Here is a 26,828-nt window from a genome sequence, read left to right as displayed (position 1 = left end):
ATGGACTTGTGCAAGTGTACTTATGTGAGGTTGTTTCTACACACTTGTATTTTTAATTTTTTTTGCCCAGTTGGGTTTTTTAATTAATCAATTAATTAATTAAATTTGGCCGCTCCATGCAGCATGTGGGATCCTAGTTCCCCAACCAGGGATGGAACCCGCACCTCCTGCATTGGAAGTGCAGAGTCTTAACCACTGGACCACCGGGGAAGTCTCAACACACTCGTCCTTTACATAAGTGAGAATCAATGTGATGCGGCATATGTGTATAGATGCTTATATATTTGTGTGTTGCACACACACATAGGTGTGTGTATGTGTATCTGTCTAGAGACAAGGCTTGTCTGGGGTGAAAGTGGGTGTTACTTTTCAATTAGCAGCACTGGAGGCACAGAAGTATACAGTTATCTTTGATTTGACAATTGTCTCTGAGTTATTAAAATAAAAAGTCAACTCAGAGAACATTCCCTGAGCAATGGGAATGTTGGGTCCCCGGACTAATAGCAAAACATCATATACATCTTCCCTTTATGTGTTCGGAGCTGATGAAGTTTGGAGTCAGCATCCGTAATGAGTAAAAGGCTGGCTAAGCAAATTAATATTAGAAATAATATTGCACGAGGGATGTCTAATATTATTGTGAGGGATATGAGCATATTTCATACAGCTACTAAGTATAAATCAGTCATGTCTATAAAATTAAGCCTAAGGGAACTTCTACTTGGCATCATTTCTTTAGAAATTAGTTCAAATTACTCTGTATGAAACTACATTAAACACTCTCCGATTCAGACTCTTTATGAATCCAGCACTTCCCCTGACCAGTTGGTTGAAATTAAGAACATTTCATTGCAGAGCTCATAGTGAAGTGCAGAGTCCATGTATGTTCAGAGTGTCTAGAAGATGTGATGCCCGACTCCTCATCTAGTCCACTGCATCCTCCGGGCACCCTCTGTGGTTACTTGGCAGCTCCCCGTTGGATGGCACCCTCCAGGGCTTGCGCCATGGCCCTGGATGGACAGGAGAGCCTTGCTGGCAGGGCCCTGGGACTCACTTGCAGCCCAGGAACAGCCAGTGCATCCAGAACCAGCTGACCACCAGCATGATGAGGGAGATGGGGAAGCTGAAGAGGAACCAGGTGCCGAAGTTGACCACTTCTGCTGCTGGATACTGGCTGGAGGGGAAAGAACCAGGTCAGTGATTAGAAAAGGGTGGATTTCCATTTGGTATTTCGGGGTAATAAGCTAAATTGTCCTTAAGAAGACAGAGCAGAGCTCATGGTAGAGATAATGATAAAAATATGGTAAAACATTATCTAGAACTCACTTGGCAGCTGCAGCTGCACTGAGCCCTGCCCAGAATTATGAAATAAGCTAAAAAAGCATCCAAGCAACCAAAATCGATACCACTGCAGTGTATATACTTTGCCCTCAGGAGAATCACTCTGGATCTGTTTGCTCTTAATTTATGTAAAGATTCTGATCTGGATTTCAAGACAACAGAATAGAGGAGGCAATCTGATGTACTTTCTTTGTAAAGTCACTGAAGGAATGTTTTTTTTTTTAATTTATTTATTTCATTTATTTTTGGCTGCGTTGGGTCTTCGTTGCTGCGCACAGGCTTTCTCTAGTTGCGGCGCGCGGGGGCTATACTTCGTTGCGGAGTGTGGGCTTCTCATTACGGTGGCTTCTCTTGTTGTGGAGCACGGGCTCTAGGCGTATGGGCTTCAGTAGTTGTAGCACATGGGCTCAGTCGTTGTGGCTCAGGGGCTCTAGAGCGCAGGCTCAGTAGTTTTGGAGTACGGGCTTAGTTGCTCCGTGGCATGTGGGATCTTCCCGGTCCAGGGCTCAAACCCGTGTCCCCTGCATCAGCAGGCAGATTCTTCACCACTGCACCACCAGGGAAGCCCCCAAGGAATGTGTTTTGACTGGGGGACACAAGGCATCAATTCTGGAGAACTTCGGTCTCTAGAGCCTCATGAAGGTTCTAGATGTGAACTTTGCCCACAGGAGAACCATGGCATGGAATCTCCAAATCTGTTATCAACATCCACTGCTTAGGGGGCCTCCTTGGTCTTAGGGGGCCAAGGAGGTTATCTGGTGGACTCCTTGTTCATCATTGGGCAGAGCTGTGGCCCCACCTGGTCATCTCAACCTCTGTATCAACATTTCCTCATCTTTGCCCTCATTTACGTCAAGGGCAACTCTGTTTCCCCAGCTGCTGAAGCCCCAAGCCTGACAATGAGACTTGGGCTTTCCCTCTCTCAGGCTCTTCCTACCCCTACCCAGGCCGGTCGAGTCTCCCTCTGAATGTTGCTCAGATCTGGCCATTTCTCCTCCCACTGCTGCCCAGGCCACCATCAGCTCTCTCCTGGACATCTGTAGCCAGGTCCTGGTTTATCTTCCTGCTGCCTGCCTTTTCTGTTCCAAACCATTGTCCATTTTTAAAATCCAGAATGAGTTTTCAAAACTGTAAGTATGATAACCTCACTCCCTGCCTAAAATTCTTCAAAGGCTTCTCACGGCCTTTCGGACGAAGTCCAAGTTCCTTAGTGGGCCCTGCGAGGCCCTCTGTGATCTGCGCATCCACCTCCCTGGCCTCCTTTTGCCCTCTGTCATTTTCTTTTACGTGCTCTGCTCTCTTGCCTCTGAGCCTACTACACTGTTTTCTTTGTCTGGAAGATCTCCCTTCATCTAGTTAACTCCAGCTTGGCCTGCACGTCTCCACTTTCATCGTCGCCTCTTTGGGAAGTAATTTCCTCCCTCTAGACTGGGTGGGGTCCCTCAGCAGGGCTCCCCCGGCAGAATCCCACCCTTCTTGTCACATTTAACTGTAATGACTTGATCATCGTTTTTCCCTCTTAGTACAGAAACTGCTCTGGTTCGATTTTCTGTGGTATACTCAGCACCTGGTTCTGTCCCTGACACACAGTGGGTGGTTTGTAAATATTTGTTGACGGAGTGAATTACTTACTTATTGAAGTGTTCCAAGAAAATGAGGCTGGTGGAGGTGCCAATGATGGTGGTCAGGCCCCCAATGGTGGCGGCATAAGAGATGCTCAGAGAGAGGCACTTGCAGATCATTTGGTCATGCTGGGACTTGTACTTTCTTTTGAGTTCCTGGTTCCTGGGGCTGGGGGTCAGGACTGGTGGCTTTTCCTACCAAAGGAAAATCAGTGAATTTCTCCAACCCAGCTTGGGCTGTCTGGCACACAAAGCATGAAAAACAGGGGCACCATTGTGCAGTGGAAAGCTTGGGTGTCAGAAACACAAATCCCAGTCCCAGTTCTACCTTTTACCAACTTGGGCAGCCCCATCTCAGCTGCAGTTTCTGTAAAATGGGGAAAATCCTATTTTCTCTGCCAGATTGTTTTGAAAAGTACATGGAATGCACTTGGAACACTTCCTGGCATTTAACAAATGATAAGCTATTATTATTTTTGTTATGGGTATTAACAGCACATTCTGTTTTTCACTTGAATTCCAGTAAAACTGGCTGCTCTCCACTTTGTGTCTAAATACCAAATAGAAGGTGGTTATTCTACGTGGAATTAAAATACAGTCCTGGTTGGGAGATGACTGAAAAATAAGCTTTGCATTATAGAAAGAGTCCAGCTTTCACTGGGCGGAGAGTCAAAGTGTGTGATTCTCTCCTCCCTTCTTTCTCACTTTTTCCCTTCTTGCCTGTTGGCTTTCCCTTCCCACTTTCCCCTCCCCCTTGCATATAAACCTCAGCCTGGCCATGGTCCTTTCAGGCCCTGGCCTTTCAGGGTCAGCATATAAACCTCAGCCTGGCCACGGTCCTCTCAGGCCCTGTGTGGTCCATGTGACGGCCTTTCAGGGTCAGCAGTTGTTGACCTCTGGTCTCAACTGTGGACTAAAGAAGCAAGTGCCCCTCTGTCCTGCCAGGCCTGGCCCCAAATTGTGAAACTAGGAGTAGCCTGGTACAAATGTCAGCAGGCCAGGTCATAGGAAAACCAAGGGGAAGAGGCCACCCTGCCACATTTCTCAAAGCCCGTAACCACTGCCCCATCTGCCTAGGAGGGCCCGGAAAAGGCTGGATCCCGCCACATTTTCCTGAAAGATTCATTGATTGTAAGAGCTGGGGGAGACCTCAGAGATTCTCTGGTCCAGTAGTTTTCCACAGTCCTTTCTCCTAATGAAAATTTACATGGACCTCCAATAGAGAAAACAAATGTAGCATTTAATGGGCAAACATCTATTTTTTAACTGAAAGTACACACATAGGGTCAGGGAGACTTGGATTTGAATCGAGGTTCTCCTCTGAGGCTGAGGCCTTGGGTACATGATTTCATCTCTCTGCGTCTCTGTCAAAATGGAGTTCAAAGTTGCTACCTCTCTGAGCCAAGACTAGAGAGCAAACGCTCAGCCCAGTGCTCGGTATTTAATAAACAATGGCATTTATTTATGATGATACGGATGCTACATAATTGAGATGATTTTGATGAACACAAAAATTTGAAATCAAGGGCTATAAGTGATGGTTGCAATTTTACACCACCTTCGACGTCCATTGTACTTCTGCATTTTGTTTCAGTGATAAAGTACCAGGAAAATCAGGGAACAGAAAAGCAGTTGCCTTAAAATCTCAGGATACGCGAATAAAATATGTGCAGTGCCCCTGAAGCACCTTTGAGGAGTAGTTTGGACACCTCTGATCTAGACCAAGTCTCAGTTTTTATAGCTGAAGAAACTGGGGCTCAGACAGTGGAATGACTTGCCAAAGTCAACAGCGAGTGGGATGTCTTATCTCCGTGGCACACGCAGGCCAGACACACAGATGGATGAAGTGTGCCTGGCGACAGCCCGCTAGCCTGACACCCTCACAGCTTCACGAGCAGGGCCCCTTGGGAAGCTCAAGGCACTTCATGTAGGAAACAGGATGAGGAGGTGCAATTCCATTACCTGAGACGCGCGCTGCTTCTTGTCCTGGTGGTTTGCTGCTCTGGCGGAGCTGGTGATGGCGGGCACGCCATTCAGGTTCTGTCGGGACACAGACCGTCACACTACCACGAGGAGACTGTGGGGCCTGGAGAAGCCACCTGATCACCCTGGGGGCACCCACGCCTCCTCCCTGTGGGACTCGGAGACCAGAAGCAGGGCGAGCAGGTGGTAGAGAGCCACCCCTACTGTGCCTGCCTCCTTCTCGCAGGTTCCCCATTTGAAGAGGCTTTTGAAACTTGGAAAAACATGGCTCTGTCCTTATGGGAGAGCTTGGCTTTCTAGAACTTCATTAGCTAACGAAGAACCCTTCATTTTTCTTTAACACAAAGAACATGAAAAAAGAAATCGCACACAACCAAGTCCACAGTTTGGACGGATCAAAGCCCATCCATTGGGACTGAGGTAAGAAGAGATGTAAACCCAGCCCTGGGCAAGGGGGTGAGGCCACGTAGAGTGTGCAGGCAAACTTGGCTTTCCCCTATAAACGTGTCCCCTTTTTATAATAAGATTTTTGTAAACGAATCCCTCCTGAAAGGGATCCTGCGGCTGAATACGTGGCTCTTGAATATCTGGATGGCTGACTATTGGGTTTACGCGAGGAAAGGTTAACCTGTCCTTTGTGACGCTAAGCCCAGTACTCAGGGCCGGGGCTCAGAACTGCCCAAAGCCTCACGCATCCAGGCTCAGGGGAGCACCTCTGTGCCCTCACATCAGAGAAGGCCGCTGGGCCCTCAACAAGCTGCCAGGCTTCTCTGGCCCTGAGTTATCTTGAGGGTCTTTCAGGTATCTCAAAGCACAGAAGAAACCCAGGGCCATACCTTGTTCTGCATCAGAGAACTGAAGTCTGCATTCGACGTGCTGGAAGAAAGCAAAGGAAGTGGGAAAAACAACAGTGGCCCAGACTTGATGAGATGGGAATTCTCCCCCATGGTGTTTGGTATTAGTGACCCTTCTAGACTCAGGTGTTCTAGGCTACACCTAGAAGAAGACGAATCTCACCTTCCAGAGATGTGGTAAGGATTTGTGGGAACAGGGGCAGGGCGTTTCCTTTGGAGGGAAACCGAGACTCCTAATACTAGCTAACATGGAGTGCTTGTTAGGTGCTGATCACTCAAATATGGACTTTAATCCTCACGACAGATCTAAGGGGCGGGTAGCACCACCTGCATTTACAGAGTAGGAAACTAGGCAGAGAGAGGTTACTAACTTCCTGAGAGCACCGGGTGCTAAGTGGTGGTGCCAGAGAGGAACCTGTCTCTGTCTCTGCCTGGAGAGCCTGGGCCCCTGACCATGTTCTCACTGGCTCACTTTCTAGAAGGAGAAACATGAAATGCTTATCTAAGGCGACAGGAGCAGGGAGGGCCAGGGCCACACATGGTAAAAAGTATGTGAGAGCAAGAAGATGGGGGTGAATTTCTCATCAGCAGCTGCACCTCAGAGGGTGGCAGGCAACGCGTGTGCTGAGTCCCTCCCACTCTTACTGGTCCCCAGTCTTTGCCTTGAGGAGAGAGGAAGGTGGGGATTTAACTACCAGCATTATGGACTTACACTGAGCACTAAATGCATGTTTCTGGTCTGTCCTCGTTCTGAGGACAGTGGGTGCTATGAGCTCAGCCGCTGGGAAGGCCAGTGAGAGGGGCTGGACACACGTGCAGGAAGTGGGGTCCTGGGGTCGTCACCCACCTCCAGGCTCTATCAGGGAAGGATAAGGCGTTGACGGGGCTCAGGAAGCATTCACCGGAGAGAGTCGTTAGGCTGGGAGGAGTATTGTGATGTTTCCCCGCCTTCCTTCCCAAATCGGGTGAGAAGGCTGGCATGGAACCCCTCAGACAGCATGCGAGGTGCTGGCGTGGAAGAAGACCGCCATCCTCACACCGTGGCAGTCCTGGACCCCCCTGCATGCTGCTGAGGAAGTCCGGGACAACTTGAGCTTTGGCTTTGGAGTTTGGGGACATGTATTTTCATCCAGAAAAGAACAAAGGCAAGAGGCCAGTGTGTGCTGCCCAAGAGGCCAGAGTGAGGAGAAAAGGCCCACTGTACTGGGAGCAGGCTGTGCCCTCAATGACCAGTGGTCTTCATTGGGGGCGGCAGGGAAGGTGGCTGGGCTACTGCCACCTTGAAAAGGCCCTGCCCGAGGGGCCAGAGGCGTCCCCAGAATAAAGAGGCTGGAGAGCAAGCCACCAGAGCACAGAACCGAGGGAGCCCAAGCGGTCACCCAAGAGCACCTCGTGCCATGAGGCCCAGGCTCTGCAGAGGTGGCCTCAAGGGGACACTCCGAAGACCCTGAAGGTAAGTGCCCGATGTGTAAAAGAGTCGGGGCCTGAATCTCAGGGCACTGACCGCACTCTGGAATACCTCCAGCCAAGACCCTCTTTGCCCCTTTATCTTTCCTGCTCGCTACAGCCTCTGCCCTGACCCTGGAGAATTCAGACGCAGAGAGTTGGTGAGGGGAGAGGAAGGAGTGTGGGGGAAGAGTAAGAGAAAAGTCAGTTGTCTCACCTGCTCACTTCTACCTCTTATCCTGCAGGCCTGGGCTGAAGGGGGGTTGGGTGAGAGCGTGAGAGGAGGCGGGGAGAAGCTTCCGATGAGGGATTGAAATTTTGCTATGAGTCTGGACTAGACTGCCGAGTATCTAAAAACGAGATCATTCTAATATCTGAAAGGAACCAGAAGAGCTATAGGATTTGCCTGAGATGTGGTCGGGGCTGGGGAGGAAAGTCCAGTATTTTATGATTGGAGCCAGTGACGGGAGGAAGATAAGCTGGTGGCACCCTTCTGCCTCTGTCCCTTCACATCGTGCTGGTCTCACTCAGTGTCAGTTCTCCATTTTTCAATGAAAAGAGCAAATCGCAAAACTGAGCTGTAGTACAAATCCAACTTTCCAAATGTCCTATTCATCCCAGTATTCCTTGAAGACCACATTTTGATATTAGATCTCCAAAAGAAATCAGCTGTTAATGGATCTACCCCACATGGGTGTTTGAAGCGATATTTCTCCTTTTCTAAAAGCTGCTTGTTTCATCAGCACATGGCTGTCTCACCAACTGTCCTCGAATCCCCTACCTGCCACCTAGTTTTTCTTTGCCGTATCTAATAAGACCGAATCTAGTAAGACCACATCTAATATCTAAAAAATACTTTGTGATTCTCTAAGAATCTCCAGTGACATCTAAACTGTGAGCCTTTTTTCATTAATAGATTAAATATATTATTCTCCCAAGAGGGACATCAATTTAGCTGAAATGTACTTGGTAGATGTACAGATAGTCCACATACTCCCTCAGATTCAGTGTAGTCTTTTCCGCTCTTCCCTCAGCCCTGCGATACCCGGTGGTTAAGGGAGGTGCCCTCAGGATCTTGGCAAGTGGCTCCCTGGTATGGAGAGGAGAGCGGGATGGGGGGAGGTGGTGGTGTGGCAAGATGTGAGCTTGGCCCATGCAGCTGAAAGAGGCCCTGTCGGGGAGGAGGGAGGTCATACTCACTCTTCATTGACAAAGATGAGTTCCAGGGAAGGTTGGCTGTTGTTTACATCGGGATCTACGGTAGCAAAGGAAAGCAGGAAGTGAGATGTGGAGTCTGGACCTGACCCTGAAGGGCAGGGGCTCTGGGCTGGGGCTGGATAAGGAAACAAAGGCATCAGGGCTCCTGCTGGGCCTGGTGCCTGACGACTCCCCTTCCCTCCGCTCGGAAGGCATAGTGGGACTCAGCGACACAGACAGGCCTGGGGTCTTGTCGTGATCCTTGAGCGTTTGGGGGAAAGGAGCAGCGGTGGCTGCTTTAAGTAGGGCAGGAAGGAAGAGCTGGGAATGGGGGACACAGGGAAGCTTCAGGTTACAGGGCTGGTATGGGGTAAGGGGCCAGGAAGGGGAAGAGGCGAGACGAGAGGCGGGACGCAGGTGAGGGTCAGCGGGGGCAGGCGCAGAGCTGGGCAGTGTCACTCGGGCGGAGGAGCAAAGGGGAGATGAACTCTAGCAAACTGTACTGATGGGCTCGGCCTCTTCGGCGCTGGAGCTGCCGGCCGCGAGCTGCTCCTCCTCGGCCCTGACCAGCTCCTGCAGCACGGCCTCCACGATGGGCATGACCATGGCGGTGGTGGACGTGTTGGAGAGCCACATGGACAGCAGCGTGGTGCAGCACATGAAGCAGAGCAGCAGCCTGGAAGGCAGGGAGGCGCAGGGGGAGCATCACAGCATGCCCCCCTCCCCGGGGGCAACTTGCGACCTTGCAGGGCTCCCGCGGGGCCTCCTACAAGCCTGCCGGTGCTGGCATTTATCCAGAAAATGGGGTTTTATGTCATCCATTCAGCTTTGTACTCCCAGGGCTTGGTACAGAGTAAACATTAAATAAAGATGTGGTGAATGAATGCATCACACTTCGTGGGCTAGTGGCCTTAGCCCAAAAAAAAAAAAAGAAAAAGAAAAGCCCTTGCTTAAGCAGAGAATAGCTTTGGTGGTAGGGTCACAGGGCATGGACTTCCTGATTGCTCTCATCCGTGGACATTAGCTTGGTGATGATGTGTGTTTTCTGTGTATAAAGGAATTCTTTTCTCGGCCCTTGCAGCCAGCAGTCCTACGAGTACCATCCCATTCCTTGCTTTGCAGCCAAGTCACTACAGTTATTAGCGACCAAATAGAGACTAATGGACAGAGCTTACGGTTCCGCCCACTACTTGTCCCACTACTGACCGTTGAAAGCATAGCCCCCAACGGCTCAGCAGTGTCCCATTGCACTGTGTGCACTTTTTCAAGGCTGTGTCTATGAGTTGACACTTGGAGGAAAACACAAAGATAACTCTCAAGTTCTCCTTGACTTTGAAAACATGCACTGTGTGTTTGTACAGATATAGTTCTTATTCCATAAGAGAAGCCAGCATAAAGACTACCCGTGTTGATCACCTTAGGTGGGATCATTGACTTTTCACAGTTTGGGGCCAGCACAGCTGTCCTGTGGATCATGACCGGGTAGGTGCCAGAGCCCTGATGGTGTCTCTGTTTAGGCTGATGGAGACATGAGTTTGTCTGCCCTGGACATGCACCGGCAAACAGAGGGCCCCGTGGTGGGTGGAAACTTGCTGGAGGGTGCGGTAAATAGAGACAAGTAGAAACGCAATGGGATAAAAATTCTTGACGATAGTACCCAGGGGTTTCAAAGAGCCGCAGAGCCTCAACATGATGTGGGGAAATGCCGTTGTGTGTCTAGGAGGCCGAGTGTGGAGTACAACACCTCAGGTTATTACTGAGTGATTATGCCCTGAGTTAGGCTGTGGTTAAGTGGGAGACAGGAACATCTTTTTAAGTAGAACATGTCTTCATCTAATGACTAGGGATGAAAACTAACACCATATTATTTATTTATGCTCTGTTGGACTCCCAGGAGAGTCAGGGCAGCTTACATAAAAAGTGTTGCAAGAAAGTTGTAAACTAGGAGGTGAGGACGATATTCCAAAGGGAAGATAAGGGCAGGGTTATCCAGCAGAGCGGGAATGAGTTCATGCAAAACCGTCAATCCTGACCTTCCTACACATTCCTGAGCGACCTTCTCGACAGCAGAGAGAAAAGAGGAAGCAGCTGAGGGCCTGAGTGCCCTGCAGATGCCGGGTCAGATGCCACATTTGACAGGCCTCTGGTCTAAACCAATGGCAACAAGAACTCAGGGTGGATGGGAGGAAACCTCCATGCCTCCTTAAATGACAGAGGAGAAGACACCACTTCCTCATCCAGCCTATTCCCTGATACAAGGGAAAAAGGTTGGGAAACAATTTATGTTGGTCCCTCTTGTTTTACCAGATGAGCCCCTTAGATCTTGTAACCCGCTGCCCCGGCAGTCTAGGTTACTCAGGTTATTAGAGGACACCAAAGTCACCCACTCAAGTCTCCATTCCATGGTCACAGGCCCTCTCACTGGAGGGGGAGATGGGAGCCTTGAGGCCCTGGTGTCCTCCCACCCCCACTGGTAGAAAGCCTCAAGTGGACGTCCCTCTGACCGTCCAGGGGGCCCACTGGGAGCTGAGGGGATGCACTCAGTGTGACTTACATGCCCGGCTTGGCTCCGGCCATCAGGACCATGCGCAGAGCGATGCGCTTGTGCAGGTTCCACTTCTCCACAGCCGCCGCCACGCAGATGACACCCACCAGCAGCAGCGTGGTGTTCTTGAAGTACTCGGCCGCCACCTGCAGAGGCCAGCTCGGGTCACCCCTACCCGACCCGGGGCCTGGCCCCCGCCCGACTAAACTCAAGCTCAACCAGAGGCTAGCAAGCAAAAAGCAGGGAGATGAGAGTTATTAAAATAGCCAGTTGTTGTATATTACATATATATATAATTTTAAATTTAAAAAATGTTATGTACACGTACATACATACACACTACCTTGGGCAGGCACTGTGCTAAGCACTTTACAAAGATTTCATTTAATCCTGCCAGCAACTCTGTAGGGTAGATATTCTTCTCCATTCTAATTGTGATAGGAATACGATTTCAAAGAATAAACATATTTACAATTTTACCTTAATTCTTAAAAATTATGAAAATAACCCTGGGTTTGTCAACTAATCTCATTTTCTTTAGCTTTTTAGAAAATTATGTTCATTTTTTTATTGGAAAGTTAATACATGTTCATTATGGAAAACTTTAAAATATAGAAAAATTAAAGATAAAATTACCCTTAATCCTACTACTGTTAGCACTGTGGTATATTTTCTTCAGTTTTTTAATGTCTATATAGATACATAATTGGATTTATACAGTATGTACTGGTTTATAGCCTGCTTCTTTTTTTCATTTGACATTGTACCCTGATCATTTTCTTATGAGACTTAAATTTATTGAAAAAATTCATGCTAATGACAGCATGAAGTACCATAGAATTTACTTAGCCGTTTTCCTTTTGTTGAATATTTAAGTTGATTTCTTTTTTTCTTTCTTTGCTGCAAATGGAGCAAAGAATAATTTTCAGCTTAAATCGTTAACCTTATATAAATGTGATTATTTCCTTAGGACAGAGTTCTTGAAGGTGTCTTTATAACCTTCCTTAAACCTTTAAAAAAAACTTTATATTTGAATAACTCTTTAACTCCAGATAATTCCAGAGTTCCAAAGGGTTCCAAAATGATAATAGTGCAAGAAATAGCCATCCACTGTGTGTACGGGTTTTTTTTTTTTTTTTCCTGAACCGCTTGAGGGTAAGTCATATACATTTTGGTCCTTTATCCCTAAATACTTCAGTGTTTATTTCCTAAGATTAGGCGTTTTCTCTCACACAACCATAGCATCAGTTACCAGCTGCTTCTTCTTGCTTTTTAATGACGAGGTAATTGAGACCTAGTCCTGCTCAAACATGTTTCCTATGTTTGGGCTCCAGGACCAACTCTTCGTTGATTCCCTCTCTTGGAACATTCTCTCCTTATCTCCACTTTGATGAGACTTCAAAGCCCAGTTCAGACCTGGTGGCGTCCAGAAAACCTTCCTTGTGACTCTAACCTCTGACTCCAGAACATTCCTTGTGGGTACTATTAACTCTACACATCACAGAGCACATAGGGCAGTGCTAGAACTGTTGCTTCATGCTTGTACTGTTTATTTTTTTATGTGTATCTCTCTTGTTTCTGTATCTCTTAGCACCTAATAGGATAATACGGAAAAGTCGATGCTCAATAAATACTTGTCACATACAAGAGAGTTGTTCCCAACAATGCAACCATGATATAAATTGGGAGGAAAAGATATAGAAAAGTTTAACTCCTAACTTAGAAATCCTCTTAAAGTGAGAAAACAAGAACCTTTTTAACTGCAAGAAAAATAAAAACTGAACAGGGAAGGAAATACAAATATAGTAAAATCTGCAGTGTTGGAAGTAGACAGAATTTATATAATCATACTGTTAAGCTTTGATTATTGAATTATATGCCTGTACTGGGAAGGTAGAGGGAGGAGAATTGGGTGATGTAAGAGTACAAAATCCTCACCTGCTATAATCAGAAGTCAACTGATAATGTCTAAAAGTGATAACTCAAGAATTAATATAAGAATATCATATAGGACCGTGGAGCTTAATACCAGAAGAAGCAGTTAACAAAGTTAAGTTATTGACTCTGGGTCAGGGGAGGTGGGATTTGGTGGAGGGAAGGATGGGGAAGGAGTCAGCTGTTTTTTTCATTGTGACCTTTTCAGTATTATTTGAGTTTTAAACTCTGCATGCAACACTTTGGTAAGAGAAGAGCCCCCAAAAAGGTAACCTGCTCCATTTCTCCCTTCTCACTTTTTCCCCACAGAGATTTCCTTGTGTCTGGTTGATGAGTTCTGTGCAACAGAAGGATCATCTCTCCTCTCTGAGACCGTTTCCTGGGGTAAGAGGCCTCTGCTTCTGGTTAATCCAGTCCTCGTCCTCAACCCCAGTCCTCATGGACACTGTCACTAATGCTCCCGGAGGGCAGAGAAGCTGTGCTGGGCTTGTGACTCTGGGGCAGAGTCCGCACTGGGAGGGACAGGAAGGCCTCGGGCCCTGACGGTGGGTGGAGGTGCTGCCCCCTAGTGGGAGGTGGAAGCACTGCTGGGATGGGAGGGCTGGCCTAGGACCTTCCTCACTGCCCACTCATGTTCCTAGGCAGCTGAAAGGCAGCTTTGTGGTGGAATTGGTGTTTTAATTTCATCTGTCTACCAAGGAGAGGAACCCACAGAAGACCTGAGACACCATTGTCCTCCTGGGTGATGGTCCCCCACTGGCCCCATGACTCATGGCTCTCTGTGACGCTTTTAAAGACTCCGTGTTACCAGGGTTACTTTCCCAGGGGACTGACTGACAACATTTTAGTTTTCTGCCTCTTTGGCACATATCCTAATAGACCCCAGTTGGTGATGGCCTTTTAGGGGGATCAGAGCCTGCACAAGAGGTGGGGCTACTTTCTCAGGGTTCCTCTCAAGGGCAAGGAGAAAGGAACCAACATGTGGTAGAGTGCCTTTTACATGCCAGAAATGTATTTCGCATTCACTTTCTCACTTAAGGTGAGGAAACAGACTCAGAGACGTTAAGGAACTTTTCCAGGGTCACAGTGTGAGGTGTGGAGTTGGGATATCAATCCAGGTCCATCTGAATCTAAAGCTACTATTTGACATGCCACTCAGGGTGGCCAAGTAGAAACCACTCATCTAATTCAACTCCAGGGGAAATTCTGGGTACCCCAGACAGCACGGGCCAGCCCACATTCCTCATCTTTATTCATAATCACAGTCCTGACACTGGCCCCAAATACCTGGGCCCGGTCCAGTGAAAGCCCCAGGCCCAGGTTTAGTAGGATATTGGCCCTGTGATGTTTTCTTATTTGGTGTTTGGTGTCCTCAGGTCTGTTCACGTGTCCTTCCTGCCCCCTTGTAAGCAATGCCAAGTGTTTGGTGATGTAGCCTGGGTGTAGTTTGTGACTCGGCTGTATGCTGGGCAAGTTATTCAACCTCTCTGGGCTTCATTTCTCTCATCTAAAAAAATATATGAGGATTATATGAGTCCCAATCTTCTGTAAAGCTGTTGTGAAGATTAAATGACACATGCAAACCAGCTAGCGTGGCCCGCCACGTTGACAGCCAGGGTTCCTGGTGGCTCTCCTGTTACAATGTGGTCCACACAGAGGCTGACCTGGTCTGAGGCCGTTAGCATACAGAGAGGGCCCAGGCACAATCAATAAAATCTTGTCCAATGGTGTTGGTGGTTAGTTTTCTAGCCCACTGATTTGTTTTTTCTTTACAATAAAACCTTGGTTATTTACAGCCCCTCTGGGAGTTCCAGGATTCTTGAGGATTATTTTAATCGTTTTCTAAAATGTGTTGCATCCTCACACTTGCCGTGAGCATTCCTTTCCCCACTATCTAATTTCCAAGACTAATATTCTGTGAGTTGGGAAACTAGATAATGAAAATTGTTAGAACTATTTGCAAAGAGAAATTAGATTCTAAAACAAGTGCTCCTCCCATGGCTAGACTGCATGGATTTTGTGACATTTGTGTTGGCAGTGTTACCGCCTTTACTGCTTTTCTGCTCTGTGGTTTTTCTCGGTGTGCCCAAACCCCAAGTTTGGAGAGCAGAGATGTTTCTGGACTGTGTTTAAGAAGAGATGGGCTCAAGGAGGCCGCTCTGGAAAGGTGGAGCAGAGGATAGCAAGTAAGAACTCAACCTGGGTTCAAATGCTTGCTCCCCACAGATGAGTTGTATGTTCTTGGACCAAATACTGAACCCCTGTTCCCCCATCATTTCAACCTTTTAAGTAGTAATACACAACACATTGAATCCGTATGGGCCTTAAGTAAGATGATGCAAGACAGGCCTGGCACATAGGAAGTGCTCAGTAATGGTCCATTATTATTGTTAGAGAAGTGAAAAGATGAAACGCTTCAAGATGAGATTGAGGGTTAGGAATCAGGTATGCCAGCATGACCACGTGGGGGAATAAGAGAAAGAAATGAAGTAAGAAGGAGCAAGGTGGACCTAAAAGACAAAGATTCCCCCAAACTTTCTTAAGTGAAGGGTGAGTACATCTCAAGAGTTTTCTAACCCAGCCTGGATTGAGAGGCACAAGGACAGAAGTGTTGACCAATGTAGTCTTTTAACGAACTAGTTCATTGTTAGTAAATTGCAGGTGACGTCTGTTAGTGATGAGCTTTTAAAAACATCACTCTCTTTGGTCACGGAATTATTTGTTGCTCTCTGGATATGTCAGGTTTTAATATTTTTACAAAGTTTTTTTTTTTTTAAATGGGAAGGTGAGGGGAGTTGTGGCTTTAATCCTAGAAGTTTGAGGAGAATGGAAATCTGGATGCTGATCTCAGTTCAGTGCTTTTCTCACTAAGGACAGGGCCATCGTCAGGGAGGAAGACAGATGGACCAATGAATCATTCGTGCAGATAAGCTGGGTGCTGTGATGGGCACTCTGTCACTCAGGTAGGTCTAGCATCCTCACAACTCCCCACGAGGTGGATATGCCTATTATTCTCATTTTCCAGATGAGTAAAATGGAAGTTTAGAGAGGTTACACATGTAAAGAAAAGAATGTTGCCCGCCATTCCAGTTCTATAAGGATCAAGCCATTAGCCACTGCAGTCGTGCACCCTGAGGGGAATTCAGGATGGAGAAAAACAGGAAGCATTCTGTACTTTGGGTACTGGCCCTAAATAGTTAAGATGCATATCTAAGGGATCATTTCAATGACCCCAGATTCTTACTTCTTCCCATAGATAGAAAAGCACTAAAATCATTAACTTGAGATGTCTGTTGTGATTCGCAGTAGTCTTTGGATGTCTGACTACATGTTTTTCCAGAAAAAAAAATTCATATATTTCCTGGCTCCTGCCTTACCTCTTAGGAGCAGTACCTCAGTTACCTAAGAGGGTGTCTCCCAGGCCATAGTCCTCAGTAAGTTCCCCCAATAAAACTCAACTTGCAACTTTTATTTCAGTCAACGCACAACTTGCTCAAGACTGGTTAGTGAGAAAACTGGATTCAAACTCGGTTCGACCCTACTCCCAGCTTGGATCCTGACCCTCTCCACATGGCCAGTGTCCTTGCTTATAGTGGTGGCAGCCAGGGACTGGCAGAATGCGTGGATCTGAACGTGTCCTGATGTAGGCATTGGTGGCGTTGTATGGGCCCCGTCAGAAATGCAGCCAGTCAGCACGCTGCTGCTGGCTGGACACACCTAGGCTCTCCTTGCAAGTTGCTGTGGCTGTGCCTCTTCACGCGGCAGGAATGGGGCATTCCCTCAGGAGACCATCTGAACAATTTTGCTGCGACCCCAGGATGGGATGCCTGGGATGGCCCCCCTCCGCGCTGAGCTAAACCCCCAGCAGAGCTGAAGCCCCTCACTACACCATTCCAGCCACCACCCTGGCAGCGTGGCTGCCTCTCCGCCCTTCCCTGGGGGCAGGAATGCTGTTTCTGCTGGTAAGTCTCTGGGGGCTCAGACACCCTCCTAACCACCTGTCTGTATTCCCTGAGGACAGAGGTTTTCAAACCACTCACTGCCTCTGCAACTTCAGCGGCAGCTGTGGGAACAGGGTGGCCGTGAAGCATTGGGAGGGAAGGGCCCGGGCAGCCAGGGCTCTGGGCCCCCATGCCTAATCAGAGGAGGACTTCCCCTTCCATCTGCTTCATGTATTGATTTTCCTAACATTTAGTTTAAAGGAAAGGTTTTGTTGCTTAAAAAACATTTTTGTAAACCCTACCCTAGAGATGTCTAAAGCAGAGAGACCCAGATGGGTGCTGACCTGACCCGAAGTCAGCCCAGCTCCTGCAGAGCTTGGAAATGCTGACTCATAAGGTGTCCCCAGTTTCTTCAAGACTGAATGATCTGCCCCTGTAGCTCTTCCTATGGAAACATCAGCTTGGCCTCAAAAGGCTGCAAGATCTGTGGGTTCCTGGTATCGGGCCCACGTATGGCCTAGGTGTGCGCTCAGCTCTGGGCTGTGTCTGGATGGCTGTAGGTGAGGGTGGGTAGCTGGGCACAGATGCTCAGCCTGTATCCTCACAGGCCTGTATGTGTGGCTGGGGGCGTGGAGGTAGGGGTGTCAGCCTCCATAGTGAGTAGAGGCCAGAAAGGCAGAGTGGAAGGTGATATACGAAATGCCCCCAGGTTTACACACAGCAAGTCAGGGTCTAGGCACTGGTCAGGAATCCAGTGGGTCAGAAAGATCAAGAGCAAACAGGGAAGCAGATTTCATGACATCAGACTCAAGTATCACTTGGCTGTAGAGGCTGCTTTGTTTCTCCAGCTGGAGCTGCCTTGCTGCCTCTCTTGCCTTGGCAGGAGCTAGGATCTGAATTAGACTTGCTAGAAGCCTGCAGTGCAGGGCCACTGAGACAGCAGAAGGAGCGTGTCTGTATGCGCGTGCGCGTGTGGGTGCATGTGTTGGGGGGTAGACAGAGAGCAGGTGTAATCTCTACCAGAAGTAGTTCCTGACCCTGGGCATCTCTGAGGCTCCTTACAAATTCCAGTGTTCAAACCATGCTCTTTAGTTCCCCAGAGAGCCGCTTGGTCCCCACATCTAAGCCACTCTCCTATAAACAGTGAATCTCAGCTCACTTGATTGACACAGGTACTGTCCCCAGCTACAGCAACACAGCAGAAAGGCTTAGAGGACTTTCAAGGCCTATATGATGACAGTAACGAGAGTCACAATGGAGGCAAAACAAAAAAACAGACCTAAAAACAAATCGGAAATACAGGACTGGGCTCTGTACACCAGCAGAGGGGAGCAGAAGCTGGATGCTTACAAGCCGATAGATTCCTAAAGTCAAGGGGCCCTTAGAGCCCAGCCCCTCTCCCGAGGCACAGAGTCTACCTCCAGTATCCTTACGTGGTCATCTGGCTTGTGCTTCTGGGGACAGGAACACCAGGACCACGTGTGGCCCCCCATTTCAGGGTCTTCCCTCCCAGAGAGGGGATCTACCTTATGGTGCTTTGACTCTGGTTCTGGTTTGACCCTTTGAGCCTGGTATGTTGAGCTGTACAAGCCAGAAATCATGCCCCTCTTGAGGCTTTTCTTCATTCCTCATGTGACTTAGCTTCTAGATTTCAGCTCATCTCTGAATGAGCTCCTTATCCAGAATTTCCTGCTCTGAACACATACGTTTATTAATTGAGCAGATTTCAATACATACTGGCTAGCAGTTAAGGGTGAAAGTTCTGGGGTCAGGCAATTCGGGCTTCAAGTCCTGGCTCTACTACTTACGACCTATATCACCTTGAGTAAGTTACTTAACCTCTCTGAACTTCAGTTTCCTCCTCTGTAAAACAAAGATAAAAATAATAGCCACTTCACAGAGGATTAAAAGATACAGTGCATGTAAAGGACCTCCCACTGCGCCTGACATGTGGTAAAGGCTTGGCATTTTGGCAGCCACCCTGGACAGAGAGCTGACTCCCACTGCGTCTATACTCAGCTGAAAGCCAAAGATCTCTTTCACACACACTGCTAACATTTATCCTTATTAAGCTTCATTTTGCCTGGACTTCCCTTCCAGTCCACTGTCTCTTCCTGGCAGCATTGATTCTGTCACTGTACATTAGCTAGTCCATCTAGCTTTGAGTCATCTGCCATCCGATGACATGCCTTTCTTATTTCCATTTGTGCTCTCTCTCCAGCGCAATGCCAACATGTTCCTCAGATTCTTCCGGTTCAGCTATTCAACCAGCACTCAAGTTACTCAACTGTGCTGTCATCCAGACCACATTTCTCTGACTGAGAAATTGTTATCCCTGGAAATATCGAAGGCTCCAAAGAAAAAGTTAATTTATGTTCAGCAACATTTGTTTAAAAGACCAGGGAAATTATAAAGCTTTGTGGAAAGACCTCAGTCAAAAAGTGGTCAATATAAAGTTTGGGCACTCGGCAGGGTAAATTTCATTTATATAGAACACTCCCTCATGTGAAATTGTGTAAATTGGGGTCTGCAAGGCCAGAAAAAGAGGCATTACTGCATAGGGTCTTCTGTGTTATTCCATGTGGTTTATACTTTCTCTCTGCTAGGGTAGAAACTTCTCAAGGTCAGGAGCCATTTTGACCATTTTCTGTCTCTTTTCAGCATCCGAGTTTGGCTGATAGAAGACAGTCTCAGTTTTGCACACAGTGAACTCTTAATACCTGCAGACTGACAGTTCATCACTGTAGAATTTAACCATTTACGTGCATACATCCAGCCCTAGGGGGAACCCAGAGCATTAGCTGTGAGATTCCAGAGTGCAGAAATGATGTATTTAAAAAAATTCTTTTTTTGGCTGCACCACACAGCATGCGGGATCTTAGTTCCCAGACCAGGAATTGAACCCATGCCCCCTGCATTCGGAGCAGAGTCTTAACCACTGGACCGCCAGGGAAGTCCCAGAAATTATATATTTTTTTCATTTTTGTCACCTGCAAGGTATCTGTAACATCCCATATTGTATTGCACATGGTAGGTACAGCACTCAAAATATTTTTCTGAATGTTGACTGAATAACCTGAGGGACAAAAGCCACAGATCCAGGGTCCCACTGATCCTATTCACATGCCTTCCTTCATATGGAGAGTACACTACTGACACACTATCGAGAAACATTGCAATCAAGAAACGTGAACTAAGGGCTAGTGCAAGGATGGCCCGTATGCATAAGACATCGTAAATCCTAGAGGGCGTGAAATGTGGATGGAGACAGGGCGTGTCCACAGCAAGTTTATATCTGATGTATCTCATGTACCGTTTAAAGGACAAAGGTATCAGGGGGCTCCAAGGGAAGTGAACAACTCTTTTAGCTGAGGTTTTTGGAAAGGCTTCAACCAACAGGGTAATTGGGTAGGATCTTAAAAGCTGAAGGAATTGGAGAGAACTTTCCAAAGTGGAAGAGTGGCCTGAGTCCCGGCAAGGGGCTGGGCAAGCACAAGGTGGGTTTGGGGAGTGATGAGTGGATCATTTGTCTGGAGTAGGGGCGCCTGCAGACCCCCGGCCTAGCTTTTCCCAGGGAGCCATGGCACATGCTGGTGTAGGGGAGAAGTCGGTGGCTGTGGAATAGATATTTTCTCTGTCTGCAAAGTCAACTGGCTCACAAAGGGCTATAACCCATGTCCTCTACCTGATCGGCATGTCCTTTAATCTGAGTTTAAAAGGCTAGCTAAACAGGTTATATTTGGCCTAAACTGCTCTCCGGAGCTCGGCTGTTAAATATCACCAGCCAAAGCCACTTTATCAGACAGATGGGGTAGGGTTTTTCAGCTCAAATGATAAAATTGGCCCCTGGCTTCTCCAGTGTTTTCCACCTCCAGCCCCAGCAATAGCAACACCCAATCTCTCCCTGCAAAGTCTTCTTTTTCTCCTTACGAAGTCCTGTTGCCTTTGAAAACAACTGCCTCCCTAGACTCCTTATAGGTTGAGCCTTCCTGGCTGTGCAGACGGGCAGGCCCTAGGATGAACCGTTGCCTAGCAACATCCCTAGTGTGTGGAGGGGCTGATTGGCCCACCTGTCTATAAGATTCTGCTGCAGGAGGCCCTTGAGGAAATAGAGACATCATCTACTTTAAGACTAAGGCATACTGTTGGCTTTTGGGCTGCCTGTAGTGAAATACAAAGATATTAGTCTTTTAATGAATAGTTAGCTCACTTTAAAGATGTTACTTAAGTTTCAATTCTTTCTATAACTTCACTTCTTCCTCTGCTCTCTACTTTCACCTCCCGACTCATTGGCTTTCGCTTTCACAATTTTAAAGAGAAATCTGCAAGACAAGTTCATTTATGTTTCTCTTAAGAAAAGTAATATTACACTACCAAACGTAAAATAGATAGCTAGTGGGAAGCAGCCGCACAGCACAGGGCGATCAGCTGGGTGCTTTGTGACCACCTAGAGGGGTGGGATAGGGAGGGTGGGAGGGAGGGAGACGCAAGAAGGGAAGAGATATGGGAACATATGTATATGTATAACTAATTCACTTTGTTATAAAGCAGAAACTAACACACTATTGTAAAGCAATTATACTCCAATAAAGATGTTAAAAAAAAAAAAGAGGGCTTCCCTGGTGGCGCACTGGTTGAGAGTCCGCCTGCCGATGCAGGGGACAAGGGTTCGTGCCCCGGTCTGGGAAGATCCCACATGCCGCGGAAGCGGCTGGGCCCGTGAGCCATGGCCGCTGAGCCTGCGCGTCCGGAGCCTGTGCTCCGCAACAGGAAAGGCCACAACAGTGAGAGGCCCGCATATCACAAAAAAAAAAAAAAAAGAAAAGTAATATTGGTGCTTGTTCTTTTAGGCATGCACACAGACCCAGACTACCTGTTCTCTTTCCACAGAGGAAGGGGGAAATTGGAGTGACTGCCTAGTGCTTCAGGTCCCAGGCTAGCTTTTATGTGGGTCCCCAGGATACTGGTGTTGGACCCATCTCCAGGAATCAAAGCACTGCTGAGGGTTTTGGGGATGCTATCCTTTTTGGAGAGTCTGAGGCTATTATGATTACTAAATGCCAACAAAGGAACTAATGTGCCAACAAAGGAACTAATATACCAACAGCCCCCAAACCAAACTGCCCCAAACCAAAACAAACAAACAAAAACCAGCCATTTGAGTCCATGTAGTAGAAGGACAACTTGTTAACTTGTAGTCAAGTACAGCAATTAGGGGATGGCCTAATTTTTATCTCTGGACTTTAAAAAAATTCTGTTATCCATGGTTAAGGCATCCCATGGACCCAGGTTCATTATTCCTTCCTCACATCACATAGGTGAAGAGAGGTACAGTTCTTAGTATTAACTCACCATGAAGCTACATAATACATTATGGAGTGTTTTTCTTATGGTACAGTAAGCAAGTGCATAGACTTTGAAATCTGACAGGTATAAGTTTGAATCCAATTCTGCTATTTCCTACTTTGTGATCTTGGGTAAGTTTCTTAACTCTGTGAAACTCTTTCCTCATCCGTAGAATGGAAATATTAGTATCTACCTTGTAGACATCTCAGGAGTATTAACTAATACAGCAGTTCTGGTGTAGTGCCTGATTCTTAGTAGGAATTCAAACATTAGTTCCCTTTCCTCTTTCTTCTGTGCCTCTGTCCTTAACTGACCTCTACCATTCAATCTCCTTCAGAAACCCTAAGCGGAGACCAGGTGCTATAAGGAGATAATCCAAATGGAACCAGGTGTTAATGAATGAAGACCGTCCTTCATCTTGCTCCAGGTTTCTGGCTGTGATTTTCTTCTCTCCTATTTGTGGTGGGCTTAACTGTTTGCACTGGCACCACCCTGGGCTTCCTGTTGACAATTTCTGTTAGAATTTTAAGAATGCCACAGAGAGAGGGAGAGAGTGAACAGAGGACAGATTCTAGGTAGACAGCAGTCAGGGAAAGAATATGCAGTAATCTTGAGTTGGGGAAGAAGGGACAGAAATGTTTTTTAGAGAAAGTGAAGACATTGTCAGGACTCAGGGAAATGCGGTAAGTCTCTCTGTCAGCAAAGCATTTATTGAGCACCTACTCCATACGGGCTCAGCTTCGACACGAGATTCCAAGGACCTGGGAGGCCTGATTCCTGCCTTTGAGTGCTTAGAGTTTAATGGACAATCAGAAGAACAGAGAAAGAATCACAGCAGTCTGGCTGAATGTGCCAATCATACAGTTCCCAAGGGTTTCCGGCTGAAGGAACAATTGGATGTAATTAACCAAAAGCCTTCCTGAAAGAGGCAGTTTGTCAGAGATGAAGGTCATGGGTTGAAGGAAAGGAGCTCAGGGTCCAGGACAGCAGGTGCAAAGGCTTAATGCTAATGGGTTGTCCCAGAGGGTGAAAGAAGCCCCCTCCTCAACTGCTCTGTGAGTCTCCCTTCACCTTGAGCCCTCTTTCACTGGCCCAGCAGGGACCGAGCAGGGGGCTGCTAATGGTCTAACCTCGCTGGATCGCAGGACTCCAAAGAACGGGTAGAGGAAGGCAGGCACCAGGGCTGCAGCTCCAAGAGGCACCGCCTCGGACACCCAGTACACAGCAGTCACGATCAACACGTAAGCACACGCAGCCTCCTGGAAGGGGAGGAAAGTGGGTGGTTAGTCACAGGGACAGCCACTGCCACCAAGGATCCAAAAGAGACCCAGGGCAGAGGCAGGAGGCACACGGACTCAAACGTGGGCACTGGAACACAGCTCTGGGAGGTGCAAAGGTGGCCTTGGCAGAGAAGTTTGGTGGATACGTGTCATCGTATTTTGGTGGGTGAAGTTATGGCTGCTCCTTGGGGCGACTGATGCCTTGCACGTGGTTTGCACTGGTTTGCAGCAGGGTGGCCACCGGGACTGTTATGCTATCACAGCTCGGTTGGTTCCTGAAACTGAGCAGGGTAGGGACTGAAATTAACTGCAGTGTCCGGATCATGTACATAAAGGTGGGGTTCACAGTTTTAACTTGGTCTAGGCAGGATATTTTGGTGTCAGATTGATCAGATACTAGAGGTTCTTGGGGTAGCTGAAGGTGGGGATTAATTTGTGTAATTGATTCACATGTGAGTTCTGAAACTGGCCGGTTTGGGGCTGGATCACTCCCTGCTGAGTTGGTGGGGAGAGCCGTCCTGCCCATTGTCAAATGTTTAGCGGCATCCCTGGCCTCTACCCTCTACTCACTAGACGTCTCTAGCACCTCCCCAACTGTGACAACCAAAAATGTCTCTAGACATTGCCAAATGTCCATTGGCGGCGGGGGTGGGGGGGAACCATCCCTGTTGAGAACCAGTGCCCTAACCAGTGTCTGGGACACTCCACTGCCTGATGTACATGGAAACTTCCTTCTGACAAAGAGAGTAAGAGTGCTGTCTATCTGGAAGGGAAGGCCTGGAAATTTACCAGGGTTTTCCCCAGCCCACTCCCTTTGCTGGTTGTACAACCGTGGGGTGCACAGAATAAATAAGTACAACATTCTTATAAAAAATCAGTCCTCCTTAACCTTAGCTCCAGTAATCCTGGTGGCCCCAAATGGTGCTGATTAATGGTGGTGAGAAAGGTCACTGGCTTACTCTTGGGAGAGGTCACGGTCCAAGGGTTTTAGCAATGGACTCCGGAGGGCCAGTGAATAGAAGATCCAAGCTGGCTGTGGACTCCTCCGTTTATACCTAGTTCTAAACCCACTGCGCTCAGGTCTGACCTGCCCTGAGGCTGGCTGGTGATCAAGGAACCTGACAAATCTTGTTCTGTTTATCTCTCCCTTGGGTTCAGAACAAGCGTCCTCAAACTCTTACACAAAAGTTACAAAAGGTCGCCACGATCAGTGAGGGGCGTCAGGAGTGATTAACCCAGCCTGGCTGGATGGAACCTTGTTCCCTCCTGATACGCATGGATTATGGGGTTGGGGGTTGAGAAATGGGAACTGGGCGCAACAGTTGTTGACTGTAGCTCCCACTGAGATTTCCTCTGGGGCCAAAAGATCAGAGAGAAGTTAAAGCTTTTGGAAGTGCTGATAAGACAACAGAACCAATACTGGGGGGAAAAAGAGCTCCATTTGAAAAAGAATGCAGTTTAGAGAAATGCTCCCTTTACTGCAGAAATAAAAATACCTAAGGAGTTCAAAGCCCTTCAGCCCACTTGAGCTCACTTATTCCCATCTCCTTCCTGGGAAAGAGACAGAATGGCAAGTGTTGTTTCTAGTTGAAGCAAAGGAGATAGAATGTCTTTCCCTCACTGAGAAGCCCTTATTCCTTACAAAGAACCTTCAGTCTTTCTTGGCTTGGTCATTACAGGTCCAGGAGCGAAGGAAGGAGAGAAAAGGGAGAGAGAGAGAGCAAGAGCTATTTCTTTCTACCATGCATCATTTTGGTTTGAATTAGGAGAATTTGGGTAAGCCAAGGTAAACCTTTTATTGTAACTATTGTTAGGAATTAGAATAAGTTACTGGAGGAAGTCACCAAGCCACCTTCATCCAGCAGTATTAAGAACAGGATAAACTACCATCATTTTAATCTGAACTTTCCTTAGAGCTTTCTGACTTTCATTAGAAAAATGGCCAAGAGACCACCTTCAGATGGCCTTTCCATCTACTTCGCACTCAGTACACCCGTGGAATTTACATAAACTTCCTTTTGCCCCTTCTCAACTGTCTCAGAATTCAGTAGGGAAGCTTATATTCAGATAACCCAGAATCCTCTGTGAAGTTTGTTTACAGGCTCCTGTGTCCCTGCATCTGGCCGTGGTCTGGCAGGTAGCTCAATCAAGGTTGGTGAACTGAACTGGGCTCCTCGCTGGCTAACAGGTCTCTCTTATCTACTGGAGAAAATATTCTGGAATCCGGCAGCCTCTTATCACTGCTGCTGGTCAGCAGGAATGCAGGGATTGGTGCGTACTGGGGCTGTGCCTTTAAGGGATAGTGTTGTCAGTTCTTTTTGCTCCTGTTGACAAATAAAGGAGCGAGTTCAAAAGTGGCATTTCCCCACAGCAGATGCTCCCTGACCCTGCTACTAACTGATGTTTGCATCTGCTTCTTTCCCTACAGTCTGACCACCCCGATGAAATACCATTCAGGCTCCACTGGAAGGAGCTTGAGGTCATGTCATTTGGTGTCATAAATGACTGGAAGGGCTTTTGAAAATTTAGCTTGGGAGTTGGGTGTAACTTTTATCCCACCGGGATGCTGAAGCTGGGCTTCGTTGCAGATGCCGCCCTCTTGACCTTCCTCTTCTGCGTATGGGAAATCAAGTCTCGGCCCCTGGCTTTAGAGAGCTGGGCAGGAAAAAAGGGGAGGTCATACTGATCCTTCCTAAAATGCAGCTGCAGCTTGTCACTTTGAAGAAGCATCAGAACTGCAGGCCAGGAGCTCTTGCCCAGATCACTTCTCTCAGTTCCAGCCCAGAGCAAACGAGGCTATTTAGGGATCTTAAGGATTAAAGATCAGAATCTAAGTGTGATGCGAGGGGGCCGAATAGATGAGAGCCAGTCCGCGGGGTGGTTTGTGCCTACTGTGACCTCAAGGTGCTTCTGCGTCATTGCAGAGGAAGGAGAAGCAGCGTCTTACTGACACTGTGACACACGGAGGAATCACCTTTGCAGGGCACACTGGGGCGAGTGGTGAGCAGGCTGCATCCGGGTCTGAGGGCTTTGGCCACCCAGGCTCCATCTAGCTGTCCCGAGGGCTACCCGTGAGCACAGACTGGGAAGCTCTGAGGTAGCGTATTTCTCTTTTCTTAAGGCACTGGTTCTCAACTGGAGCCAAGTTTGCCCCCCAGGGAATATTTGGTAATATCTGGAAGCATTTTTGGCTGTCACAATTGCAGGGGGTGCCTGTGTGCTGCCAGCACCTGATGGGTAGAGACCAGGGACGCTGCTAACCACGCTACAATGCACAGCACAGCACGGCCCTCCCCTCACGACAGAGAACTCTCTCCCCCCGCCCCCAAATGTAACTA

At 47.7% G+C, this 26,828-nt stretch overlaps 1 protein-coding gene and 1 long non-coding RNA gene across 2 annotated transcripts in view; one reads left to right on the top strand and one right to left on the bottom strand.

Annotated features, from left to right (window-relative positions):
• The window catches only part of SLC13A4 (solute carrier family 13 member 4), a 38,961-nt gene that overhangs the window by 10,350 nt on the left and 1,783 nt on the right, over positions 1-26,828 (bottom strand). The window contains exons 2-9 of the mRNA XM_027101808.1: positions 23,341-23,469; positions 10,998-11,134; positions 8,947-9,119; positions 8,447-8,501; positions 5,783-5,822; positions 4,926-5,003; positions 2,974-3,158; positions 1,055-1,174 (exon numbers count right to left, since the gene is read on the bottom strand). Coding sequence (XP_026957609.1) covers positions 1,055-1,174; positions 2,974-3,158; positions 4,926-5,003; positions 5,783-5,822; positions 8,447-8,501; positions 8,947-9,119; positions 10,998-11,134; positions 23,341-23,469 — 917 coding nt within the window. The remainder of the gene's footprint in view (positions 1-1,054; positions 1,175-2,973; positions 3,159-4,925; positions 5,004-5,782; positions 5,823-8,446; positions 8,502-8,946; positions 9,120-10,997; positions 11,135-23,340; positions 23,470-26,828) is intronic.
• On the top strand, positions 16,718-26,367 carry LOC113618062 (uncharacterized). Its single transcript, XR_003431872.1, has 3 exons — positions 16,718-16,885; positions 22,548-23,451; positions 25,919-26,367. It is a non-coding gene; the product is annotated as an uncharacterized LOC113618062 (long non-coding RNA).

The sequence above is a fragment of the Aethalodelphis obliquidens genome, unplaced genomic scaffold, assembly GCF_003676395.1.
Source record: "Aethalodelphis obliquidens isolate GAN/ISIS:26980383/991018 unplaced genomic scaffold, ASM367639v1 scaffold5, whole genome shotgun sequence".
Classification (NCBI taxonomy): Eukaryota; Metazoa; Chordata; class Mammalia; order Artiodactyla; family Delphinidae; genus Aethalodelphis; species Aethalodelphis obliquidens.
This window is presented reverse-complemented; position numbering and strand designations above follow the sequence as displayed.